At 39.3% G+C, this 11,568-nt stretch overlaps 1 protein-coding gene across 1 annotated transcript; it reads left to right on the plus strand.

The window, feature by feature from the left end:
- Positions 1-362: 362 nt before the first annotated feature.
- On the plus strand, positions 363-1,328 carry LOC110582670 (primary cilium assembly protein FAM149B1-like). The gene is given in 1 exon segment (XM_044919840.1): positions 363-1,328. A coding segment is annotated over 1 exon segment (966 nt).
- The last annotated feature ends 10,240 nt before the right edge of the window (positions 1,329-11,568 follow it).

Raw genomic sequence — 11,568 nt, forward strand, 5'->3', positions numbered from 1 at the left:
CTTATACCATACACAAAAGTCAACTAAAATATATTAAAGACTTGTACATAAGACCTGAAACTATTAAGCTCCTCTCAGAGGAACACATAGTAGGTAATGTCCTTGACATTGGTCTGGCAATGATTTTTTGGATTTGACACCAAAAGCTAATGCAACAAAAGCAAAAATAAACAAGTGGGATTACATCAAACTAAAAAGCTTCTGGACCCAGGGAGTGTGGGCGGTCCGGAGTCTAGGTGACGGGGCATGACGGGCCCGGAAGGTGGCGGGAGGGGGCCGGGCAGGAGCCGGTGGGAGGGCCAGGCCTGGAGGCCCCGACACTGGCGTGTCCACCCCCTCCACGACAGAAGAGGAATAGGAGGATGATCTCCAGATACACTCGGAAGGCGGTGCCACAAAGCTTGGAGCTGAAAGGAATAACAAAACATGCTATTAATCACCATCCTCTTCCAGGGCAGCTGGATGAAATTTCTTCTACCAATGACAGCCATGAAAAAGACACAAGTTCCCAAAGTGAGTCTGTCATCACACAAGAATCACCTTTTACATCAACTGACACTGGGAATTCAAGATCTGCTTTTCCAAGCTATACAGGCACAGGGATCTCTACAGAAGGTAGCTCGGACTTCTCCTGGGCCTATAGTGAACTTGATCAAAATGCCACTGAAGAAGTCCAGGCAATGTTCACAGCCATTGATGAGCTCTTGTATGAGCAGAAGTTGAGTGTGCATACTAAGAGCCTACAAGAAGAGTGCCAAAAATGGACATGTAGCTTTCCTCACCTCAGGATTTGGGGTAGGCAGATAATCACTCCAAGTGAAAGTTATGGGCTGTATCCTAGATCCCCTTCTGTTGTTTCAGCTTCATATGAGGCAACACTTTCTTAAGAAAGAGATTCTACTATATTTGGTATTAGGAGAAATAAGTTACATTTTTCATCTTCTTATGCTCATAAAGCATCTTCCATTGCCAAATCCCCTAGCTTGTATTCTATGGAAAGAGAAAAGAAAGACTGTGTAATCTTCTCTGAAGGAATAATAGAGGAATACCTAGCATTCGACCACACTGATATGGAAGAGGGGTTTCAAGGAAAGAAATTACAAGCAGCTCCAGAGAAACAGAAATTAGGGTACCCTCCCATTGCTCTATTTTACTGCATGAAAGAGGATATCCTTGCTCACATGTTTGACGACATGTGGAGCAAGGTTCTGAGCTATATGGAGCAGCTGACACGTTGTCATTGGGAGGGATTGGCTTCTGGTAAGGATCTTTGTGAAAACAGTGTAAAAAATATAATTGTTTATGATTTCCAAAGCCTAACTAACTAGTTTATCAGATTATATGCTTCATTAGTGTAAAAGATTCATATTTGTATTTCCCACAGACACTAACAGATATTGAGAAAATTTTGAGAATGAGTGGATGAGTAACAAGGCCTATTCTATGATGACTAGACTGTGTTTTCTTTGAATATAATTATTTGTGAGAAAAAACATGTACAAGTGGCAAATACATTTTAAAAACTGCTTTACTTAAGAATAATTGATATACAATAAACCATTCATATTTAAAGTGTATAATTTGGTAAATTCACCTATGTATACAAACATGAAACCACGAAACAGTCAATATAATGAACATATCCATCACCCCCAAAAGTTCATGCCTTTGTAATCCTTCCCTTCTGCCCATGCCTGATCCACCATCTCCAAGTGACAACAAATGTTCTGTCACTATAGTTTAGTTTTTATTTTGTAGAGTTTCATATAAATGGAATCATGGTATTTACTTTTTGTCCGCTTCCTTCATTCAGCATGATCATTTTGAGATTCATCCATGTAATTGTGTCAGCAATTTATTCCTAGTAAGTATTCCATTGTTTCATAATTTATCCATTTACCTTTTCATGGACATTTGGATTGTTTTCACTTTGGCACTATTACATGTAAAGCTGGTCTGCACGTTACTGTATTAAGAGTTTTTTGGGGTTAGGGCGCCTGGGTGGCTCAGTCGTTAAGCGTCTGCCTTCGGCTCAGGTCGTGATCCCAGGGTCCTGGGATCGAGCCCCGCATCAGGCTCCCTGCTCTGCGGGAAGCCTGCTTCTCCCTCTCCCACTCCCCCTGCTTGTGTTCCCTCTCTCGCTGTGTCTCTCTCTGTCAAATAAATAAATAAAATCTAAAAAAATAAAATAAAATAAAAAAATAAAAAGCTTCTGTACAGCAAAGGAAACCATCAACAAAAGTTAAAGGCAACCTATGAAGTAGGAGAAAATATTTTCAAACCACATATCCAATAAGGGGTTAATATCCAAATTATATAAGGAACCCCTATAATTCAATAGCAAAGCCCCCCACCCCCATATCCCAATTAAAAAAAAGGGCAAAGGAAGGGGAAGATCGGGCCTTCCTCGGGCAGAGCAGTCCCACTGGGCCTGCTGTAATGGCTACTCCAAACCTCTCCGTTGTTTTTTTGGTTTTCCACCGGGCTTCGCAGAGTCCAGGCGGCTGCAGCGCTGCCCCATATCGTCTCGCTCTACACGCGCTTGGGCTGGAGCGTTATGGTCCTAGCTCACTGACACCCTCCACCCGAGGCCCCCACTCCCGCCCCCCACTTGAAAAGCGACTCCCCCGGCCTGGGCTAGCGACACAGGCAAGAGTGGCTGTGTCTGACCTAGGCAGCAGACAAGAAGGGTTCAAAAAGAGCCCTGTCCTTCCCCGTGGCCTTTATAAAGCGCTGTGCACTCCGGACATGTCACTGTGCTGCTTGCAACATGGCCTGTGATGCCCTTTGGGGTCTGCCCCACCGTCCTGTCCCTCCCGAGCCTGCCCTGCTCCAGCTTCCAGAGAGCCCTCTGGCCCATGGGGTGCCCAGGTCCCCCGACTCAGACCTGCTCTTCCCTCGTGCCTCCCCACTCTGCCCATCTCCAGGCCCCTCAAGAAGAAAACAAAAAACAAAAAACAAAGACATTTTTTTTTCAAATAAGACATCCAAGTGGCTAGCAGGTACATGAAAAGATGCTCAACATCACTAATCATTAGGGAAATGCAAATCAAAACCATAATAAAATATCATCTTACATCTGTTACACAGTTATTATCAAAAAGAGATAACAAATGTTGATGAGGATGTGGAGATAAGGGACCTTGTGCACTGTTGGTAGGAATGTAAACTGATACAGGTACTACAGAAAACAGCATGGAGGTTCCTCAAGAAATCAAAAACAGAACTACCATATGATCCATATATCTCATTTCTGGGTATATTCTAAAGGAAACAAAATCATTATCTCAAGAAGATATCTGTACTCTCATGGTCATTGCAGCATTATTTATGATAGCCAAGGTATTGAAACAACCTGTCCTTTGACGGATGAGCGGATAAAGAAAATGTAAGACACACACACACACAATATTATTCCGCCTTCAAAAAGAAGGAAATCTTGTCATTTGCAACAACATGGATGACTCTGGAGGGCACTTCACCAAGTGAAATAAGCCAGATAGAAGACAAATAACACACATTATCACTTATATGTGGAATCTTAAAAAAAAAAAAATCAAACTCCTAGAATGAGAGTAGATTGGTGGTTGCCAGGGGGTGGGGGAAATAGGGAGAGGTTGGTGAATAGGTGTATTAACTTTCAGTTATAAGATGAATAATGTATCAATATCTAATGTATTGTATGGTGACTATAGTTGTTAATACTTTATTGTATAATTGAAATTTAGGTAAGAGAGTAGATTTTAAATGTTTTCATCACCTCCCACAAAGGGAAATATGTGAGGTGATGGATGTGTTGTGAGAATCCATTAACCATTTATTTATATATCAAATCATCACTTTGTATACATTTTTTAAAAAGATTTTATTTATTTATTTAATAAGAGAGTGGGGGGAAGCACATGAGCAAGGGGAGGGGCAGAGGGAGAGGAGAGAATCCCAAGCAGATTGCCGTGAGCACAGAGCCAGGTGCAGCCTGCTCCCACAATCCAGAGATAGTGACCTGAGCCGAAATCAAGAGTTGAACACTCAACTGACTAAGTCACCCAGGCACCTCCACTTTGTACGCTTTAAATACATCATTTGATCATTTATACCTTGATAAGACAAAAACAATTTTAGTCCATTTCCCTCATTTTAATATGAAGGACAAGAGAGGTGTTAGGAGATTGAAACTGCAAATAATTACAAAAACAAAATCTAAATATTTGTAAACCACATGGTTGATAAGGGGTTAATAACCAAAATAAACTGGGTGTATCACTGTTCTTCAGTAAATGGAGGGATGAGAATCTCACATATTGGAGGTTCACCAACATCATCCATTTCCTTCCTCCATTACAACAAAAAATATCAGGAGAGGGAGAAGTGATTTTCAGTAACTGGCATCTCCAGTATGCTTAAGTACTTAAATCTTGTGCTATTCTACTGCCCTCTGCCGGATGTATGTGATACTTGTCACCTCAAAACTAGTTCTAGAGTGGTAGCAATAGTGATCATTATCATCATACTAGCAGCAGCATTAAAGGTCAAGCACTGTGCTAAGTGCTTTACATGTACTATCTTATTCAATCCCCTTAGTAACTCTATGGCTAGAAAATGCAATTCTTATAGGTGAGGAACCTGGAGGTTCAAAGGCAAGCAAACCGACTAAGTTTACACAACTAAAGTAAGGGAACTGGGAATTAAATACTAACTCTAGAGCCCAGTTCTTAGCTATCTCCTGTTTACTAAACTCCCTGTTCAACTGTACTGGAGATAAATCTGGAAAGGTATTATCATTTGAGACCTGCTGATTCACTGATTAATAATGGAATCAAGAAAACGACTTTTATTCTAAAAAGCCCAAATAAGTATCTTCTAATTTTTCCCTCTCAAGCCCTAAAATTATTCAAAAAGGAAGAGTTTACTCAATTAAGAGGAGGACAAAGTGTTTCTTAGGGCTTCTCAAAGTGTGATCCATGAATCTCCTGCATTAGAATCATGTGAGTTGCTGGTTCAATGTGCAGAATCCCAGGCACCAGGATGCATTGTGGAGGTAGAGAGGACAGGACCTGTTACTGAGACATGATATGTGTTACTAATGTAGGGGTTGACAGAAAGAGGAAGCAAAGATGATTCCTAGGGTTTTTCGCTTAGCAACTGGATTGGTAGTAATGACATTAACTGAGATAGAAGATCGGAAGAAGATAATGGGTTTTTATTGTCAGCAGCTCAGTTGTGGTAGTTGGGTGTTTGGTAGTGGATACAGAACTGGGAGTTTTGGTTTAGACATGTTTGTAATGTCTAATAGGTAGCCAAATAAAAATGGAAAACAGAAACTGCAAAAGGAATAACAGACCCATTTTTTTTTTATTCAGAACTGTATTTAAGATCCATGTTGTGTCATGTTTATCTAATTGCTGTATAGTATCTTGTAACCCAACAATGAAAATGGCCAGATCGCTTCCAACTCCTGTTACCACAAACAATATAGCAAAGGCATCCTCCCAACTGTTCCCTATAAAATAATAATAATATATAGATTGGTCCTTGCCCTCAGTTCTTGACACCGGGATCCTAAAACTCTTAGAAATTCCTAAAAGGAACACTAAGAGCATCTTTTGTTCTACTGAGGTGATTCTGGGTGGGTTCTTGGTTGGCTGCTGGTCACCAGAAATACCAAGCCATGATTAGAAGTTTGGAATTTTCTTTTTTTAATTTTGTTATGTTATGTTAATCACCATACATCATTAGTTTTTGATGTAGTGTTCCATGATTCATTGTTTGCGTATAACACCCAGTGCTCCATTCAATACATGCCCTCTTTAATACCCATCACCAGGCTAACCCATCCTCCCACACCCCTCCCCTCTAGAACCCTGAATTTGTTTCTCAAGGGTCCATAGTCTCTCATGGTTTTTCAATACCGCACCTCATCCTCCAGAGAAGGGAGAGGGACTAGAAATAGAGTAGATTGATCATGCGTATGTGAGCAAGTGTTCACAAAATCTCAGTAGTAAAAGGGTTCAGAGAGCTTCGAGTCAGCCGAACACATTCACACTGGGTGAGACACCCCAACTCCACAAAGACAAAAGCTCCTGTGCTCAGGACCCTCCCAGACCTTGCCCTATGTATCTCTTCATCTGGCTGTTCATCTGTATCCTTTATCATATCCTTTAATAAACCAGTAAACATAAGTGTTTCTCTGAGTTCTGTGAACCCTTCTAGCAAATTAATCGAATCTGAGGAGGATATCGTGGGAACGCTTAATTTTGTAACCAAATCAGATGTAAGTTGTAACCTGGGGACCTATCACTTGCTATTGGGATTTGAAGTAGGGTGGGCACAGTTTTGTGCGACTGAGCCCTTAACCTGTGGGTCTGATACTATCTCCAGGCAGTGAGAATGAAGTTAAATTGCAGGACACCCAACTGGTGTCACAGAAAACTGCTTGGTGTGGGGAAAAACCTTTACACATTTGGTAACTAGAAGTAAAGTGTTCTACATGAGAAACAGGTAGAAAACTGAGTTTGTCTAATACATCCCTATAAGGTCTTCTGCATCCACTCCTTTGATTATACTCAGGAGTGAGACATTCTTAATTTGATGAAGTACTACCAGATTCTTTCCTAAAATGGCTGTTATCAGTCTACACTCCAGCAGTGCACAGGGTTGGTTCCAGCATCTTCGCATGTCTTTGAATGCCTGTCATTTATCCAACCAAATGTCTGCCAACTAAACAGATATAAAGAAGCATCTTGTTTTAAAATCTCTCTGGTAAGTTTATCTTAATACTCCTTAGCTTTTGGGGTTTTTCTTCCATAAATTGCCTATTCATACATATTTTATCTTTTTAAAAGAAATTAGAATTCCTGGCTGTGGACTTAGTGAATCTACAAGATGGCCCACAATGATCCTTGCCTCATGGCATTCACGTCTTTGGGTAGTTTCCTTCCACACTGGATAGGGCAGATCTGTGTAACCAATTGGGTATTAAGGAAATTATGGTGTGTAAATTCTGAGGTCATAAATGATATTGTGGTTTCCACTTTATTCTCTTAGATGACTTGAGCTCTGGGAGAAGCCTGCTGTCATGTCCTGAGGACACTGAAAGAACCTTATGGAGAGGTCCACAAGGTGAGAAATAGCTACCAGCCAGCACAAACTTGCTGGTCATCTGGCAAGTGAATGAGTTGTCTTAGAAGTGGATATTCCAGGACCTGAAGCCAAGCCTTCAAGTATTTGCAACCATGGCCAACAAGCTGACTGCAAGTCATGAGACCCTGACCCAGAAAGAGGGCTAAGTCACTCCCAAATTTCTAACCTATAGAGACTGTAAGAGATAGTAAGTGCTTATTACTGCTTTAAGTCACTACATTTTTGGGTAATTTGTTATACAAAAGATTACTGACACCCTGATTGCTCTCTGTTGTTGATTTGTAGGACTTCCCTGCATAGTCTAAAAAGATGAGTCTCCTGTCAGTTTTAGACTTTATAAATATCCTCTTTCAATCTACCATTTGTCTATTAAATTTGTCTGTATTGCCTTCTTAAAATAAATCCGAAACTTTGATATAGTAAAATTCATCTATTTTCTGCATTATGGTTCATGCTGGGTAGGGGGAAGGGCTGGTGTTTAAGACTTCTACATCCTAGGTCACAAGGTATTTCCTACATTTTCTTCTAGGAAGTTTTTAATTTCACCCTTTACGGGTATTTTTGGCCTACTTCTATACTCTCATCAGACCAGGTTTACCTCAATTCAGGCATATATAATTTTTCACTGCAAGAATATGATCCCTTATTTGGGGGCACCTGGGTGGCTCAGATGGTTAAGCATCTGCCTTCGGCTCAGGTCATGTGATCTCCAGGTCCTGGGATCAAGCCCTATGTCGGGCTCCCTGCTCAGCAGGGATTCTGCTTCTCTCTCTTCCTCTCCCTACTGCTCCTGCTCTCTCTCTCTCTCTCTGTCTCAAATGAATAAATAAAAAAAAAAATTCTTTAAAAAAAAAAAGAATATGCTCCCTTGTTTGGACATAGAAAGAGTATAAATTATAAATACAAAGCATTTTCCATCCTGTGGCTTGAGTAATAAGCTTTACCTATGAATCAACTTACTAGAGCTCATGTGCTTATAAAAGAATTCCTTCTAATAAGCCTGTTTTTCTTACTTACCTAATACTTTAGGAGAATCTAGGTTCAAGTTTCTTGCTTGTCTCTCCTTAGAAGTCCAAATCCTACAAAATAAACTACATTCTTTAGACAACTGAAGGGAGCTCTCAAGTCTTTATCACACTATCACGTATTTCCAGTTTAAATCATTTATATGCAGAGGTCAGAATAAACATTCTTCCACCACTTGGCTTAAATGAATATATCTTGAAATTGGTGTTTTAAAAAAGATAAAGACTTTTGCCTCAAGATGTAGAGACCAGGAAAAAGTATTTCTTCCATCCTTGCAGCAAAAAAAAGAACAAAACTAGCTTCAAATTTAAGACTTTATGTGAATCCACAGGAGACCTAAGGTTGCAAAGGAAACAACTGATCCAAAGTCTTCCCTGCAGGAAAAAGGAGAGGTGACACAAGCCCACCTGAGGCAGTACATCTGGTATAGCTGGCAAACAGGAAGGCAGACTCCAGAATGGCAGAATACTGTGAACCCTTTGGACCAAAGATACCGGGGGGAGTCCACATTGTCTCATAGGCTCTTCTTCCATGAATTCTACCTGGCACTCACAGAAAAGATCAGAAGGAGCCTTAAGAAGTATCCACTGTGGTACAGATCCGGGGTAAGGGAACAGCAGCTCTGCAAAAGGGGCAGAAACTCCACCAAGACCTTTCCCCTCTATCTCCACTATAGAACAAAATTCCTTCAAGAATACAAGTTATCAAACTCAAGAATAAATAGTTAAGTATAAAGAAAGTAATTGAACCTGTATTTTAAAATTTCCAAAAACTCTCAAGGCCCAGATGGTCTCACAGGAAAATTCTAATTCTATACACAGTATCTTCAAGAAAATAGAGAAAGAACGCTTCTCAACTCATATTATGAGGCTAACATTACTGTAAAATCAAAATCAAAGAATGAGAAGAAAACTACTGACAATATCCCTCATAAACACAGATGTAAAATTCATCAATAAATTTCAGCAAATTGAATACAGCAGCATATAAAAGTAATACATGGTTCATCTAACAAATGTAAGGCTGTCTTAATAATCAGTGTAATCTCTATTACAGACATAATATAAAACACTATATGATTGTTTCAATAGATACAGAAGACAAATCTAACATTTATAATAAAAACTCAGCAAACTAGAGACAGAAGGGAGATTCCTTAACCTAATAAAGGGCATATACAACTAACATCCTACTTAATGGGGAGAAACTGAGTGCTTTCTCCCAAAGATCAGGAACAGGTAAGGATGTCCACTCACATTACTCCTAATCAACACTGTACTGGAAGTCCTACCCAGTTGAATGAGTTAAGAAAAATATAAGATACACAGATTGGAAAGAAAGGAGTAAAACTATAATTGCAGAAGATATGACTATTTATGTAGAAAATCTAAAAGGACTTGCAACAAACACCAGGAATTAAAAATGAATTTGGCAAGGATGCAGTAGACAACATCATTATATGAAAGTCAGTTGTATTCCCATTACGAGCAATAAACAATTAGAATTTGAAAATAAGAAACCTAGCAGACACCACCTTAACCGACTGCTTCCTAACATAATGCAAAGAGAAGGAAGGGCACACCAGCTCAGTGGTATTCTTCCCCCCCAATTTTTTTTTTTAAAGATTTTATTTGTCAGAGAGAAAGAGCACAAGCAGGGGGAACAGCAGAGGGAGAGGGAGAAGCACGTTCCCCGCTGAGCAAGGAGCCCGATGTGGGACTTGATCTCAGGATGCTGGGATCATGACCTGAGCCGAAAGCAGACGCTTAACCAACTGAGCCAGCCAGGCGTCTTTTCTCAAAATTTTTAACCTCAGTCTAATCATGAGCAAACATCAGGTAAATCAAAATTGAGGGACACTGTACAAAATTTCTGACCTCAATTACTCTTCAAAAGTATCAAGGTCATAAAAGACAAAGAAACTTTCACAGATTGGAAGGGACTAAGACATGACAACTAAATGCAATGCAGTATCTTGGATTGGATTCCAGAACAAAGACATTAAGTGGAAAAACTGAGGGAATGTGAATAAAACATGCAGTTAATAGTATGGTATCAATGTTAATTTCTTAGTTTTGATAAACATATCATGGTTATGTAAGATATTAACATTAGAGGAAGCTGGGAAAGGGTATACAGGACTTGTGATGCTTCTATAAATATAAATTTCAAAAGAAAAAGTAAAAAAAAAAAAAAGCAAGAAAAAAACTATTACCATTTGCTACTATTTATACAAATCAGATGTTTAAAAACACCATCAGGCTAATATAAAAAGTAAACTGGTTGCAAAGGCTTTTAAGATTGTCATCCATAATCTGAATTTCATCAAAACAACCCACTGTTGTCATAAACTCCTATGAACTTACAAAAACACATACCATTAACAAATCCATTTTTGTTGTATGTATTAAGGATCCCTACAAAGATTTCAATTGGAAAAAACATCTGAAACTAAAAAGGTTTGACCAGCAAAATTTTTATGCCCCCCAGCAGTGACGGAGATAGATAGGACTCATAACTTAAAAAGATTTGAGGTCATTTGTACTTTTGGTAAGAAAGATTTAACTGGGAAAAAAATGTGGACAATGTGGTAATATCTAATAATGGATATCATTTAGACTGAAGGTATTCAAAACCAGAATATATCAGTAAAATCAGTTTGGAAGATTAAATAAAGAAAGGAAGAGAGCTTGCTGGCTTTATGAGCATGCAGGATACCTAAAGTGTATTAGAGGATGATGCCCATATTTGTATCTCCATATTACACTGTATCAGCACCTTAACTCTGACTTGGTCATTATCTCTATTATGGAGACTTCCTTGCAATACAAGAACTGAACTACAATTGGTAAAAGGAGAAAAGTAAAGGGGCACTGAAAGTAAAGAGAGTGTTCTTGAATGATGATAAGAGGGAAAAAAAAACAACAACTAAGGTTCCTTAAAAACAAGGTTAGTCACTCCATTATGTGCAGAATAGAAGGAACAGGGACAAGAGGCAATGTATAAAGAGAATGTCCTAATGGGCACTCTGGTCCTACTGCTTGGCTGTCCCACATAGAATGCATTTGACCTTTCTGAACTCCTACATCCAGATCTACACACTGATGTGATACAACAAAGAGATCCTTTTAAAGGCTAATATTCTACTATGCAATCACAACAGGAGAAATATTCCTGAATCCTTAAGTAATTTTGGTGGTATCAACTTACTAAAATAATCAGGAAACAAGGTAAGTATTAGCACATTTCCTGCCACACAGTAAGTTCTTCATAAATATTGGCCATTAGCAGGTAGGAGACTTGGGAAGAGGGGAGGGGACAGAAAATAAAAAGAACAGAGGAAGAGAAAGGGAAGGTATGTCTAGCCTGCAGTAATTTTTAGCCCTAGTTCATACTATTACA

The sequence above is a fragment of the Neomonachus schauinslandi genome, chromosome 1, assembly GCF_002201575.2.
Source record: "Neomonachus schauinslandi chromosome 1, ASM220157v2, whole genome shotgun sequence".
In the NCBI taxonomy this organism is placed as follows: domain Eukaryota; kingdom Metazoa; phylum Chordata; class Mammalia; order Carnivora; family Phocidae; genus Neomonachus; species Neomonachus schauinslandi.